This window comes from Ricinus communis, chromosome 7 (assembly GCF_019578655.1).
Source record: "Ricinus communis isolate WT05 ecotype wild-type chromosome 7, ASM1957865v1, whole genome shotgun sequence".
Taxonomy (NCBI): Eukaryota; Viridiplantae; Streptophyta; class Magnoliopsida; order Malpighiales; family Euphorbiaceae; genus Ricinus; species Ricinus communis.
The window spans coordinates 3,127,884-3,144,175 of record NC_063262.1 but is presented as its reverse complement, the minus strand read 5'-3'; the positions used below and the strand labels follow the sequence as shown (position 1 = coordinate 3,144,175).

The window sequence follows — 16,292 nt, the reverse complement described above, 5'->3', positions numbered from 1 at the left end:
TACATATAGATATAATGCTTTTTAACTAAAATCCTCGTGTTGGATTTTTCAATAGAAATTTTAAATTTGAAGCATTCAATAATTATAATTTATTGTTGTGTGTTGTGTTGTTGTTGTTATTTTTTTTTATTTTTTTTTTGATGGTTTATATAAAAATGGAATTTTGACTTTTGGAATACAAATGTTTAAGATTTGTGGATTCTAGAAAGATAAGAACTTCAAAATTAGCTCATGGGAATGGTCAAAATGTGCATATATATATATATATATATATATTTGATCCAGCCAATTCATTATAAGAAGAGAAGGACGTGTTAAAGAGGGAAAAGGAAAATCCCAAGAATTTCTAAACCAATTTCGTCATAACTCTATAAATAAAATAAATATATTGCTTTTTATTTTTCTTTCAACTTCAATACACTTTCTGTTTTAAAATAGTAGTTTATTTTTAATTTACAAACTGATTAAATAATGTAAACTTTTTCAGTTAATGTACCTATTATTATTATGCTATCTTCTTCATATGAAGACTTATAAATTTTTATTTATTAAAGTATTAAATTCTTTTATAATGCTAAATTATTATTTTCTCGAAAATAAAAGTTTAAAAGAGATTTTTATAGACTTAATTTGTAAATTTATAAAGTCTCTTAATATAAATTGAGGGTTAATAAAAAGAAATTTTTTCTTATTATATGTATAATTTTATTTGTTATAATTAATTTTTTTTTTTATCTCTTATGACTAAAATGCATTATTTATTTTCTTGAATGAAATATTTATTTTTAAAAGGTATTAAATAGTATAATGATATTCCTCAATTACCAGTTAGGTATTCTGATAATAGTAAATACATATTTGAACTTCAACATAGATGGATGTCCTTTTTGCTGGCCTTAATTGCATAAATTTTTTGAAATAAAAGGAATCTTTTATTTAAAAATGTTAGAGAAATATGTTCTAATTAATAGGTTAAGATTCTAGGCGAGTCAAAATGCTGCTTTGAATTTTATTGTTATATTTGTCTAGAAATCTTATTCTTTTTCACCTCTCTCTCTTTTAATTCTCTTTCTTTTTTTCTTATATCTCTTTTATTTTCTATTAAATTATAAATTTTGCCGTAATCACTTGATTAACATACAAAATATAAGGATTGTATTATATATTTGGATATCTATTATTTAAAAGAATCTTCAAGAAATCCAAGTTCAAATCAGATTATGCTCATATCATATGACCAAAGTTCGTCATAAGTTTGGGAATACAATAAAGACTAGAGAGCACATAAGGTTGAAGCCCAAATATATTGTGAAGCCCAATAAAAACACGTGGCTCAATCTGGGAAATTTATTTATTTATTTATTGTCCGCTATCGTTAGATTCTTGAAAAATACTTTCAGCTCAGCTGCTTAGTTCTATTCTTATGAAGCCAACTGCATGAAGCGCACACACATACTCGCAAGCAATTTTATGTCAAAGAATTTAATTTTAATAATTTATTAATCTAATTAAATATTAGATATTATTAGAGATTTTAATTTTTAATATTTACAAGTGTTACTACTCTTAATGGAGAAATACTAAAAGGGATTAGTCATAATGAAGAAATGAGTTCCAGATTAGTGCAAGTGTTGCATGCATATTGAAGAGATGAGGTGTTTATTCTAGTAATGTAAAAGGACAAGGAGAAAGGAAAAGTCCTGTCTCTCACATGACTCATTCTTTTAGTAAAGCGGAAAGTATAACCATAAAAATTTGAATATCAAACTGTTCCTGTAGTTCCACATACATTCATCTCTATACTTTAAGGGCCCCTAGAACAGTAATGAAATATTTTCTTTATGTTCTGGTCTCTTGTTTACATGACAACTTCTTAAGAAAAGTTATGAAAAGGAGTTTCTGTATTTAAACAAAGAATATGTGCATAGAAGGGCATTGTTCAATCATGGCTTCTCTAATCATCAAGGCGGTGTTAGCATATCTATTTCTGCTCGAAGTCTCATTTCTTAACTCTGTTTTGGCAAAATCTGATACATATATTATTCACATGGACTTATCAGCCATGCCTAAAGCATTTTCTGATCACCATAACTGGTATCTAGCCACTATTTCTGCTGTATCAGATACTTCAAAGGCAGCTGTAACCCCCGCCTCTAAGCACATTTATACTTACACAAGTTCTGTCCATGGTTTTAGTGCTAGTCTCACCAATTCTGAACTTGAGTCTCTCAAGAAATACCCTGGTTATATTTCTTCTACCCGAGATCGTCCTCTCAAAGTCCACACAACCCACACATCCCAGTTTCTTGGCCTAAGTTCTGTTTCTGGTGCTTGGCCGGCTACGAGTTATGGTGAAGATGTCATCATCGGATTGGTTGACACTGGAATTTGGCCAGAAAGTCAGAGCTTTAGTGATGTAGGAATGAGTTCAATTCCCTCCAGATGGAGAGGGAAATGTTCTTCAGGTACCCATTTTAATTCTTCCTTGTGCAATAAGAAACTCATCGGTGCTCACTTTTTCAACAAGGGTCTACTTGCAAACAATCCAAAGTTGAAAATCTCAGTGAACTCTCCTAGAGATACAAATGGACATGGAACGCATACTGCATCAATTGCTGCAGGAAACTATGTGAAAGGAGCTTCTTATTTTGGTTATGCCAATGGTGACGCTAGAGGTACGGCTCCACGGGCTAGGATAGCCATGTATAAAGCACTTTGGAGATATGGGGTTTATGAATCTGATGTTCTTGCCGCAATAGACCAAGCAATTCAAGATGGGGTGGATGTATTGTCCTTATCTTTGGCCATAGCCACAGATAATGTATTTATGGAAGATGATCCAATTGCAATAGCAACTTTTGCAGCTATGAAAAAGGGCATTTTTGTAGCAGCATCAGCTGGAAATGATGGCCCTGCGTATTGGACATTAGTCAATGGAGCTCCATGGCTTCTAACAGTTGGTGCAGGTACTATAGACCGTGAATTTAAAGGAATTTTAACTTTAGGTGATGGGAAGAGGATCAGCTTCAACACGTTGTATCCAGGAAAATCTTCTTTAAGCGAAATACCTCTTGTTTTTCTGAATGGATGTGAGAATATGCAGGAAATGGAGAAATATAAGAACAGGATTGTTGTGTGCAAGGACAATCTGAGTATCAGTGATCAAGTTCAAAATGCAGCTAAAGCGAGGGTTTCAGGTGCTATTTTCATTACCGACATTACCCTATCAGAGTACTACACTCGAAGCTCATATCCAGCAGCATTTATCGGTCTAAAAGATGGCCAAAGTGTAGTAGAATATATACGAAGCAGCAATAATCCCATAGGAAATTTGCAATTTCAAAAGACGGTTCTTGGCACAAAACCAGCACCAAAGGTGGATAGCTACAGCTCAAGAGGGCCATTTACAAGCTGCCAATATGTTCTAAAGCCAGACATTCTGGCCCCTGGCTCATTAGTCCTGGCGTCATGGTCTCCTATGAGTTCAGTAACCGAAGTTCGATCGCATCCAATATTTAGCAAATTCAACCTTTTATCAGGCACATCAATGGCAACCCCTCATGTTGCAGGTATTGCTGCACTTATTAAAAAGGCACACCCTGATTGGAGCCCTGCAGCCATTAGGTCCGCCCTTATGACCACATCAAATTCACTAGACAACACTCGAACCCCTATTAAAGATGCTTCAAATCATGATTTACCAGCCAATCCTCTAGACATAGGAGCAGGTCATGTTGATCCTAACAAGTCACTTGATCCAGGGCTTATTTATGATGCAACAGCAGATGACTACATGAAGCTTCTTTGTGCAATGAATTACACAAAGAAACAAATACAAATCATAACAAGATCCAACCCCAACTGTGTAAACAAGTCTTTGGATCTTAATTATCCATCTTTCATTGCTTATTTTAATAACGATGACTCGGATTTGAATGAGAAAGTGGTACGCGAATTTCGAAGAACTTTAACTAATGTTGGAATGGGAATGTCAAGCTATAGTGCAAAGGTGACACCAATGTATGGGGTAAGGGCGACTGTGGAACCAAAAGAATTGGTATTCAGGAACAAGTATGAGAAGCTGAGCTACAAACTTACTTTGGAGGGTCCAAAAATATTGGAAGAAATGGTGGTCCATGGATCATTGAGCTGGGTTCACGATGAAGGTAAATATGTCGTTACAAGCCCTATAGTAGCTACAAGCCTAGTCCCAGATTCCTCTTGACTATAGAAATGTGTAGCCAGTTGTGATTGTATTGCTATTTACTAAGTGCAATCATGTGCATCTAATTATTATATTCTTCCTTTCAATTTCCCATTCTTTTACTTATTTTCTCTTCACTGTTACTGTTTACTGTTCTTGATTCTTTTAGTTTCTCTGTGCTAATCTTCTTTGCTAAGGCAATTCTACAGTCCCAAACCTCAATAACCAGTGGAAAACTCATCATGTGTGATAAAAAGTTTCAGCAGCTACCACATTGTATTCTAATGCTTAAGATTTTTTTTTTTTTTGAAATTTTTTTATATAGAATTGATGCATATTCTATAATTAATAAGAAAGTGATGCGTATTTACAATTTGGTATTGAATGATTGATAAATATTTTATTATTTATAATTATTAAATATATATATTAATTATCTATCGATTTGGTATACAGATGAAAACATTCACCAAGCTTAGACAAATTTTTTTATTTTATTTTATTTCTTATTTTTAAATATCATCTACACTCACAATTCAGTCAAGTTTTATCTTCACACATCAATTTCTCAATGTCAATCAAATAACATATTCTTTTGTGTTAAAAAAAAAAAGACAAAAAAAGGTCTAAAGTTAAATGATATGTGTACTTCTAAACAACAAATAATTCAAATTAATAACCATCAGCCCCCATATTGTCCGGAAGTAATATAAGTTTTTTTAAATTTAATTAAAAAAAAATATAATTAGAAGTATTTAAACCTATCTTATAATTATTTGATAATAAATTTATATTCATATCAATCATATAAGAGACTATGAATTTTAAAATAAAAATATATAAATTAATAATAGATAGTTTGACGAACATTTTTTAAAAAATTAAAACAATTCTTTTGAAGGTGATCTTTGGAAGTATTTATTACTAACCTGAATTTAAAATCCTTTTTCACCTATGCTGGAAAAGAGGTACGCTTCTGTGAATTTGCTAGCAATCTCATCCCTTACATCTTTGTTTTGGACTTTGGTCTAGAGTAAGTAGTTTTGGACAGACCTTCTACATTGTCCTATCAAACGACAGGAAAGCTGTTGTTTGTAAAGCACAGGAAAAACCTTTCAGAAACTATGATTTTGTTGACCTGAAAACTCTGATCTGCAAGCTAATTTAAGGAATTCTTTAATCTGTTACTACAGATAAAACTCAGGATAACCTGATTTTGTAATTCCATTTTTTTTTTTTTAGAAACTTCTGACGGGACTGTTACTTAATCAATTACAGCTGTCCGACAATGCAAGGAAAAACTGTCGCCAATATCAATAATATTAGAAATAAATCAGCACATATTTTTGGATATTTTTCCCTGGAAGATATTTCTGTTAAAGAACCTATGCAGGTTCTTCTTCTTCTTCACCTTATTCTTGAAAACTGAGATATGCTTTTATGAATTGGGATTCTTATCTACGTGTTTTTCCTTGTTTAGCAAATTCAACTCGTTTCAGGTACTTAGCTGCAACCCCTCATGCAGCAGCTGCAGCTGCATTTGTTACAAAGATACACCCTGATTGGGGCCCTGCGACCATCAGGTCTGCCCTTACGACCACAGTAAATCATCAGACAACAAGAAAAGCCCCATTGAAAATGCTGGAAATGCTAATTTTCCAGTCAATCCTATAGAAATGGGATTCTCTTCCACATAGATCCCTACATGTCCCTTAATTCAGGATGTATCTATGATGCTACAGCAGATGACTACATAAAGCTTCTTCGTGCGATGAACTACAAGAAGAAACAAATGCAGATCATCACAAGACCCAATCACAACTATGTAAACAAGTCTTTGGATCTTAATTACCCATCTTCCTTTGCTTATTTTACTGCCAATTACTCAGATAAAGGCAAAATTATGCATGAATTTTAGCACTTTAACTACATGTTGCAGAGGGAATGTCCAGTTAGACTCCGAAGCTGACCCCAATATCTGGGACAAAGCTGAAGCCCAATTACACTACAAGTCTCTGGATCTTAACTATCCATCCTTCATTTTTTTTAATAGTGGTGACCAAAATCGGAGAACTTTAACTAATGTTAAAGGGGATTTTATGACACCAATGGATGGGATAAAGGTGAGTGCATGTTATGGTAAATTAGTATTCAAGAACAAGTATGAGAAGTTGAGTCATAAACTTTGGAGTCAAAATTATTGGATGAATTGATATTCCATGGTTCAATGAGCTGGGTTCATGATGCAGGTAATATCTTGTAACAAGGCCTACAATGGCCACAAGCCTAGTCGCAGATTCCTCCTGAGCTTGAAGGGCATAAGAAATATTAACTTAAAATTAATGATCTCTGGCTAGTTATCATTGTATTACTAAGTGCAAGGATGTGCATCTTTGCTTCCATACTCTTTTCATTTTTCTCTTCTTATCTCTTCACTTTTTACTGTTTTCTGTTCTTGTTCTTCTAGTTTGTCCTGTCTTTGCCGAGGCAAAATAACAGCGACAAACCTGACTAACCAATTTAAGAAATAATGTGCAACAAAAATGTTCTAAATGAAGTGAAGTGGCAAATTGAAACTGTTGTTGTGTATGAATTAAAACTGACATGATATATAGATAGAGATGACATTTAACAACATATCTTGCAGTTACTTTCATTAAGATTAAATAGAAAAATGTACTTAGTTATAATATACTGCTTAAGGGCTTGGTAGTGCAAGAAATTTAATAATTAAAAAAAAAAAAAACCTTTCCAAATAATTTTTGAATATCATCTACATCTCCAATTCCAGCAGAAGACACACTACTGCCGTCCATGCATGCTAAAGGTGAATTAGTGCATGTGGTCCATCCATGCTAAAGGGAAATGATTTTTTCCAATAATGTGAAGGAAAAAGACGAATCAAGCGCACTACGCTGCAGTTGGGACACACTACTGTGAAAAATGGAGAATAAAATATTTGAAATTTGAGCACGTTCATCAAATGGATATACATTGATCACTACTCTCTCAAAATGGATATATTATCTTGATGCTTTTTGGCCTCTTCTTTTGCATAGCAGCTACAAAGAAAACTGCTAAATAACCAAAGATTCTATCAATCGAATAGCATAGTTCAGTGTACACCCATGGCTCCTCCAATTAAGGTGCCCCTGCAGTATGCACTTCTGCTCACAATCTCCTTCCTGACCTCTGTTTCACCAAATTCTGATATATATATAATTCACATGGACCAGTCAGCCATGCCTAGTGCATTCTCTGACCACTATAACTGGTATCTAGCTACCCTTGCTTCTATATCAGATACTTCTAAAGAAGCTAGCACCCCTACCTCTAGGCACATCTATTCTTACATGAATTCTGTCCATGGGTTTAGCGCCCGCCTCACTGATTCTGAACTTGAATCCCTCAAGAAATACCCTGGCTATATTTCTTCTACCCGAGATCGTCCTCTTAAACTCCACACAATCCACACGTCCCAATTTCTCGGCCTAAGTTCTTCTTCTGGTGCTTGGCCAGCTACCAATTATGGTGAAGATGTGATAAGTCACAAATAATTATATTTATCGTGTTGAATTTCCTTGCAATTTGGTTGAATAATGTACTTAATTATGAAAATTATGTTTATTCTGACTTAGGTGATGCAATATCAAGGATGGAGCAAAATCCAGCCTAAAGACATGTTTTAAGTCATCATTTATCAAAAACCAAGTCTTTTGGAGGAAGTGCAGAAATCTGCACAGAAGATCACTGTCGACAAGGCGTGACCACGACTTACAGCCCATAAGCTCCGTAAAAATCATGCGGAAGACTCCCACGCCTTGCACCCCACGAAAATGCTAAAAGATGCTAAGGAGAGCTTGAAATTTCGGAGTTTTCATTGTGGTGGACCTATCCCTAGTTAATCTCCTCTATTTTTGGAAGTGTTGGATTAATAGAACTTTCTTCCATGTATTTAGGGTTTTAATTTATTTAGATCACTTTTAATCTTATCCTTTCTTGTAGGGATAAGATTAAATAAGAAGCTTATTTCTTTTTTATAAGGATTCTATTAGGGTTTAGGGTTTTACTTCCTATATAAGGACGGCTAGATACTTTGAGCAGAGGCATTCAGATTCAGATTCAAATTCAAATTCATATTCATATTCTTATTCTTCTTCCACTCTCTACAATTCTTGTGAATTCTTACTCCACCATGAGTGGCTAAGTTTTTAGTTTCTAATTCAAGAGTGAATAAATTTCAATTGTGATTTTGTGAGGCTTTGAGCTGTAATTCTTCTTTAATTCAAGTATTCTTTATTTCTTGTTCTTATTATTTATGAATTATTGATATTGATTGAACTGACGACTCAACTTTGATATTGATTTTTCTATTGCTAAACTTTGAGTTTGTGATCCGTAATTGTCATGAACGATTGACACAAGTAGCAAGGAGCTGGCTCATGTGTGTGTGATTACGGCTTATTCGAATTACATAGCTTGCATGATAGGCTCTAGGGAAATAAAGGAACAAAGTTATTTCAATTGCAGTTATCTCAATTAAATTAATGTTGGTTTAGTCATTCTCATTATTCTTAATGCTATCATTAAGTTGATATGGAACGCTATCGTCTCAGTTGACTAATGGTAAGTTTTGATTTGGATGTTAGGTTCGAGTCAATTATATTAGTAGAATTACACTTGTTGCGGCTTTTTCGAATAAGTAGACTAAGTACTTGAATAGAAGAATTAATATTTTAGCCTATGATCATGATTACAATTGGATAGAATTAGCATTCTTGAATTGAAAATTTGTTAAGATTGATTTTTATTTACTATTCAGCCTTCATTATTTTCTGCTTATTTATAATTTTGATTCAAACATTCAAAAATCCCCCCTTTTATTTTACTTTGAGAAGCTATCCACATTGGTTCCCTTGGGATTCGACCTGGTTTCACTATTTCTATAAGTTAGTTTAGGAAAATCAGTAATTTATTTTGAAGGGCTTGACAACCCATTCAAATTTGGCCGTTCTTTGGGGAACCTATTTTAGTTTCTCATTGATTAATTTATTTGTTTATGACTCGTTCTTCTCAAGATATTGATTTGCAGTTTAATCCACGAAATTGGGAAGGCGCCAATTAAGAAAGGAGACTAAGCAAAGAAAAAAATTGTCTCATAGAGGAAATAGATATAGCTATTGGCGACGCATCTATTTTTCAAGAAGTTATAGAAAACATGGCGAACAGAACTCTCAAAGAGCTAGCTGCACCGGATTTAAATCAACAACCTTTATGCATTACATTTCCTAATATTGCAGTTGATTTTGAATTAAAATCTGGTTTAATTCACTTACTCCCTTCTTTTCGTGGATGTGCAGGTGAAGATCCTCATTAACACTTGAAAGAATTCCATATTGTATGCTCCGGAATGAAACCACATGGTGTGATCGAAGAGCAAATAAATCTTAGAGCTTTCCCCTTTTCTTTGAAGGATAAAGCAAAGGATTGACTCTATTATCTATCTTCCGGTTCAATAACAATATGGAACGAGATGAAAAGATTGTTCCTCGACAAGTTTTTCCCTGCAACAAGAGCTGCCAACATCATAGAAGAAATTTGTGGCATAACACAGTTCACTGGAGAAACGTTGTATGAATATTGGGAAAGGTTCAAGCAACTGTGTGCTAATGCCCAAATCATCAAATCTCTCTGCAACTCCTAATCCAATATTTCTATGAAGGATTATTGCCAATGGATAGGAGTATGATTGATGCAGCAAGTGGTGGAGCTTTGGTAGATAAAACGCCTGAAGAAGCCAAGCAATTAATTTCAAACATGGCCGAAAATTCTCAGTAATTTGGTACAAGGGCTGATGGAGCTACAAGGCGAGTTAATGAGGTAAGTACTAAAAATCTTGAAAATCAAATTTCTGATTTAACTGCTTTGGTTCGTCGAATGGCTGTAGGGCAATTGCAAATGGCGAAAGTCTGTGGAATATGTTCACTGCAAGGACATCTCACCGATATGTGTCCAACATTGCAACAAGACTCCATGCAAAAAGCTAATGCTCTAGGCGGATTTGCTGGTCAACCTCAAAGGAAGTATGACCCCTTTTCCAATCATTACAATCCTGGATGGAGAGATCACCCAAATTTGAGCTATGGGAATCAAGGAGGACAACAGAAATATCCTCCACAGAATTTCAATAGACAACCCGTTCAACCAAATTCAGGTATGTCTTTAGAAGATATTGTTAAAAATTTTGCTAACAATAATCTTCAATTTCAACAAGAAACAAGGTCAAGCATTCAAAATTTAGGCAATCAAATAACTCAATTGGCTACGTCAGTTAGTAAATTGGAAGCCCAAAATTCTGGAAAACTACCTTCGCAACCAGAAATAAATTCAAAAGAGAACGTTAGTGCAATTTCTCTAAAAAGTGGAAAAGAGATTCCTTCAGGCTCGATTCCACCTAAAGAAAGTGAACTAAGCAAGGAAAATGAAGAAGAAGTTTCCTCTAAGGCATCACGTAGGGTAAGATTTGATCCTCCCCTATCTCTTTCATCTCACACTCCATTGCCTCCTTTTCCTAGCAGGTTAGCAAACTCGATTCCACCTAAAGAAAGTGAACTAAGCAAGGAAAATGAAGAAGAAGTTTCCTCTAAGGCATCACGTAGGGTAAGATTTGATCCTCCCCTATCTCTTTCATCTCACACTCCATTGCCTCCTTTTCCTAGCAGGTTAGTAAAACCAAAAGAAGATGAGCAAGAAAAGGAGATCTTAGACACATTTAGAAAGGTGGAGATAAATATCCCATTATTAGATGCTATCAAACAAATTCTTAAATATGCAAAGTTCTTGAAGGAATTGTGCACCAACAAAAGAAGAATGAAGGAAAAGGAGAAAGTAGTGGTAAGTAGAAACGTATCGGCAATATTGCAAAAGAATATACTAGAGAAATGCAAAGATCCAGGTATGTTTTCCTTACCTTGTGTAATTGGTAATACGAAAATTGAGCGTGCCATGTTAGATTTGGGAGCTTCCATTAATGTCATGCCATTTTCTATTTATCAAGATTTAAAACTAAATGACTTGCAAAAAACTGGTGTAGTGATTCAATTAGCTGATCGTTCTTTCATTTATCCCCTTGGAGTTGTTGAAGATATTTTGGTGCAGGTTAATGAGCTCATATTTCCTGTCGACTTCTACATTTTGGAAATGGATGGTAATTCTTCATCAAAATCAGTTTCGATTTTGTTAGGACGACCATTTATGAAAACTGCTAAGACAAAGATTAATGTAGATGAGGGCACTCTCTCCGTAGAGTTTGATGGAGAGATTGTAAAATTTAATATTTTTGATGCAATTAAATACCCCAATGACGTACATTCTCTTTGTCATATTGATGTAATTGACCCAATTGTGTAGGAGGTTTTTGCAGAAGAAAGTGTTGGTCACGAACAGGGATTAGATGAAAATCCCAACTTTGAAGAAAATGATTATGAGATTGGTGTAAAAGAACTATTCTCAGCAACAATATATGAACCCACAAATCTCAATGCTGAAATCTCTAATACTAATGACAAGATGTTACCTTCTATTGTGCAAGCACCAAAATTAGAGCTGAAAACCTTACCGGATCACTTAAAATACGTGTATTTAGGCGACAAGGAAACATTACCTGTTATCATCTTAAAAGAACTAACAATGAAACAAGAAAGAAGATTAATTGAAGCTTTGAAGGAATACAAGGTTGCAATCGGTTGGACGTTGGCTGACATAAAAGGCATTAGCCCATCAATTTGCATGCTAAACCATCAAGGGAACCACAAAAGAGACTAAACCCAGCCATGAAAGAAGTTGTTATGAAAGAGATACTCAAGCTATTAGATGCAGGTATAATCTACCCAATCTCAGATAGTAGATGGGTAAGTCCAATTCATGTTGTCCCTAAGAAAACTGGAATGACCGTGGTAAGGAATTCAGACAATGAACTTGTACCAATGCGTATGCAAAATGGTTAGAGAATCTGTATAGATTTCAGGTAGTTTAATCAAGTAACTAGAAAAGATCATTTTCCCCTACCTTTCATTGATCAAATGTTAGAACGATTAGCGGGAAAATCTTTCTTCTGTTTTCTTGATGGTTTTTCAGGATTCTATCAAATTCCTATCGCACAGAAAGATCAAGAAAAAACAACATTCACTTGTCCTTTCGGAACCTATGCTTATAGGCGAATGCCTTTTGGTCTCTGTAATGCTCCAGGTACGTTTCAAAGATGCATGATGAGTATTTTTTCTGAATATATTGAGAAATGCATCGAAGTGTTTATGGATGACTTCATTGTGTATGGGGATTCATTTGATGAATGCTTAGAAAATTTAACGAAAGTTTTAAGAAGATGTATAGAAACAAACTTGGTTTTAAATTATGAGAAATGTCATTTTATGGTCACCCAAGGCATTGTATTAGGGCATGTGGTCTCCTCTAAGGGGATAGAAGTTGATAAGGCAAAAATAGACATAATTGCAAACTTAGCATACCCTACCAATGTTAGGGAAATGCGTTCTTTTCTAGGGCATGCAGGATTTTATCGCAGATTTATCAAGGATTTTTCCAAGGTCGCTTTGCCATTGAAAAATTTACTGCAAAAAGAAGTTCAATTCGAGTTTGGGAAAAAATGCAGAGAGGCATTCGTAAAACTCAAAGATTTGTTAACAAGCACGCCTATTATTCAACCACCTAGATGGGATTTGCCTTTTGAAATCATGTGCGACGCAAGCAATTATGCAGTGGGAGCAGTTCTAGGGCAGCGGATTGAGAAGAAAAGTCATGTCATCTATTATGCTTCCAGGACGTTAAATTCCGCACAATGCAACTACTCCACGACAGAAAAGGAGCTTTTATCAATTGTCTTTGCTTTAGATAAATTCTGATCTTATGTGCTTGGTTCTAAAGTTATTGTGTATTCTGATCATGCAGCTTTGAAGTATCTTTTAGCAAAGAAAGAATCAAAACCAAGGCTAATTCGGTGGATTTTGCTTCTTCAAGAATTTCACTTAAACATCAAAGATAGAAAAGGAGTGGAAAATTCTGTTGCAGACCATTTGAGTAGGTTGATAAGGGAAGAAGATGACCTACCCTTCAATGACAATTTTCCTGATGAACATTTATTCCAACTCAAAGGTATGATTCCTTGGTACGCAGACATGGTAAATTACTTAGTCACAAGAAATCTACCTCATTGTCTTAGTAAGTCTAGGAAGGCAAAGATAAAAAGTGAATCTAAGTATTATGTTTGGGATGAACCCTTCTTATGGAAATTTTGTTCCGATCAAGTGATTAGGAGATGTGTGCCTGAAAATGAATTCCAATCTATTTTAACCTTTAACCATGATTATGCATGTGGCAGACACTTTGGACCTAGATGGACTGCGAGAAAAATCTTAGATTGTGGTTTATATTGGGAAACTTTGTTTAAAGATGCATATCAATTTTGCAAAAGTTGTAAGAAATGTCAAAAAGTAGGAGCACTAACTCGAAAGAATGAAATGCCTCAAGTTCCGATTCTCATATGTGAAATATTTGATGTGTGGGGGATCGATTTTATAGGTCCTCTACCCTCTTCTTGTGGTTTTTCATATATACTTTTGGCAGTAGATTATGTATCAAAATGGGTGGAAGCTAAAGCCACCAGAACTGATGATTCTCAAACTGTTGTAGGTTTTATCAAGGCTAACATCTTTAACAGGTTTGGAATTCCAAGAGCTATCGTCAGTGACCAGGGAACTCATTTTTGCAATAGATCGGTTGCATCTTTAATGAAGAAGTATGGAGTAAATCATAGGACAGCCACCGCATATCATCCTCAAACCAATGGACAAGTCGAAGTTTCCAATATAGAAGTCAAATCCATCTTGGAAAAAACGGTGAATCCAGGAAGAAAGGACTAGAGCCTTCGGTTAGATGATGCTCTTTAGGCATACCGCATAGCTTATAAAACTCCCACAGGAATGTCTTCTTATCGGTTAGTCTTCGGAAAAGCATGTCACTTACCGGTAGAAATTGAGCATAAGGCCTATTGGGTAGTTCGGCAATGCAACATGAATGTAACACCCGGAATTTTTATATATTTAATAATGAGTTTTTATTTAAGTTAATTTTAGTCTCATTATTATTGGGTTTAATTTAAAATGATTATATTTTGGTTATTCAAATTTTTCCAAATGCATATTTATATAAGTAAAATTATATATTGGAAAATTATGGTAGAATTGTAAAGGATGTGTTTATAAAAGAATTTTGGAAAAATTGATTATTTAATTTAATTGTGTGTTAGGACTAAATTGGAAATTTATTTTGGAATAAGGATTGAAAGTATAATTTTATTTTTATGGGGTTTTAATGGAAATTTATGAGTTTGGTATTTTCGTAAATAAATATGTCGGTCAGGGGTATTTTTGTAATTGTGTATTTTCAGTAATTCTAATTTGGCCCAAAATTAAATAGTTAAGGGCTTAATTGTAAGTAATTAAGGAAGTTGAGGGACCAAATTGTAATAAGGAAAAGTTCGGGGGCCTAATGTCGATATTGAAAGAAAAAGAAGTTGGGGAAGAAGAAAGGAGGAGAGAGAGAGTGCGAGCGTCGGGAAGAGAGAGAAGGGGGCGTTGCGAGCGTCGGCGGCCGTCGGGCGTGGGCGTTGGCCGGAGCGGCGTCTTGTTGGCCAGCGGCGGCAGCGGCGTGGGCGGATTCGCGTGTGGCGGCGGCTTTGAAGCCGTTCGGCCGTTTCGGCCGATCTTGGTGGCGATCGGCTCCCCTTGGAGAGAGCTTCCTTTTGGGCGGTAGCGGCCGGTTTTGGTGGCCGGGAGGAGAGAGTTCCGTGAAGTGGAGGCAGCCGCATTTTTGGGCTTTTCCGGCCGAGCTCTGGCGGAGGATGGACAATCGGAGGACATATCCCGACTCTCCTCATCTCAAGCTTCGCGATGCCACCGGTTTCGTGGCGATCGGGCTTCGTTTGTGAATCGACGGTCGAGATCGTCCACAAATTTCTCCGGATGGTCGGGTGTCAGATCGGAAAATCGAAAGCGGGGATCGTCATCGGTAGCGTCGTTGTGAGTCCGATGGTGTGTTCGGATCGTCGATCGGACTCCGTGAGGCGAGTCGGCCGGCGGCCGGCGTCTTGGTAATTTTCTTTAGCCCGTTATTTTTTTAGAAATTCTTAGTTTAATTGTGTCTTTTGGTTTATATTGTGTATTTGATGGTATTTGTGGGTCAAAATAATTGTCCTCGGTTACTGCCTTGTGTTTTGTCTTTGTGTGGCGGAGTCGGAAATAGTGAAGTTTGGGGACCCGACTCCGTTGTTTTAATTGTAAGTATTTGGAGTGTTTTTCTGGCAGGTCCTGGACCCGTTTTTACGGGGGGTAATGTTCGTGTTGTAGGGGAGGTTCTGCCGAATTTTCGGTAGTTCCCGAGTCGAGATTCTTAGACAGTCAGTCCTAGGAATCTAGACCTAGGATCTATTGTAATTGTTTCATCGTTTTGATAAATTGTTTTCCGTGATTAGATGATCATACATTCGGCTCGCTCCTACCGAGACACCTAAGATGAGCTAGGAGGTCGCCTAATTCTGTGAGTTAAAGTCATATATCGTTTACGCACGTGTCATGCATAAAATTTGATTTGCTACTGTGAATATTTATTTGCAATTTCAATTTTTCATTCAATTATTATTATTATCATTTGCATGATGCTTTTAGTTACTATTTAAATATGTTTTTCCTTTATTACCAATTTTAATATTGCATGATGACTCGGGATGGGACGGCAGTAGAACATAGGAGTTGGATGAGTGTCTCAATATAATCCGAGAGAGATAGGAAAAGGGTAAAGAGGTAAAAAAATTTTAAGAAAGAAAGATTAGGACCTGCCCTGGTCGAGCATCGCTCTCTGGGCTTAGTAGAGTGTGGTTGCCGGAGTAAAGGTCCCTGGTCGAGCATTGCTCTCGGGGCGCCGGCTTATTTGGATATTTAAGTGACCAGACTGGAGGTAAGGTCCCTGGTCGAGCTTTGCTCTCGGGGCGCCAGTCTTATTGGATTAAGAGAGCCGA

At 35.7% G+C, this 16,292-nt stretch overlaps 2 protein-coding genes across 2 annotated transcripts; both read left to right on the top strand.

Annotated features, from left to right (window-relative positions):
* Positions 1-1,876: 1,876 nt before the first annotated feature.
* Positions 1,877-4,330, top strand: LOC8289452 (subtilisin-like protease SBT1.9). The gene has a single exon (XM_002523560.4). The coding sequence runs from the start codon at positions 1,919-1,921 to the stop codon at positions 4,223-4,225; it is 2,307 nt and encodes a 768-aa protein (XP_002523606.3). The 5' UTR covers positions 1,877-1,918; the 3' UTR covers positions 4,226-4,330.
* Positions 4,331-5,236: 906 nt separating this feature from the next.
* Positions 5,237-7,998, top strand: LOC125370741 (subtilisin-like protease SBT1.9). The gene is made up of 2 exons (XM_048377436.1): positions 5,237-7,735; positions 7,843-7,998. The coding sequence occupies exons 1-2, from the start codon at positions 7,333-7,335 to the stop codon at positions 7,878-7,880; spliced, it is 441 nt and encodes a 146-aa protein (XP_048233393.1). The 5' UTR covers positions 5,237-7,332; the 3' UTR covers positions 7,881-7,998.
* Positions 7,999-16,292: the final 8,294 nt, after the last annotated feature.

What these genes read in the sequence shown, in the direction of transcription:
- LOC8289452 (XM_002523560.4), top strand. Translation starts at nt 1,919, where the DNA reads ATGTGCATAGAAGGGCATTGTTCAATCATGGCTTCTCTAATCATCAAG.
- LOC125370741 (XM_048377436.1), top strand. Translation starts at nt 7,333, where the DNA reads ATGGCTCCTCCAATTAAGGTGCCCCTGCAGTATGCACTTCTGCTCACA. An exon ending in TTGGCCAGCTACCAATTATG is followed by an intron (nt 7,736 to 7,842) that starts GTGAAGATGTGA and finishes ATTCTGACTTAG; the next exon opens with GTGATGCAATATCAAGGATG.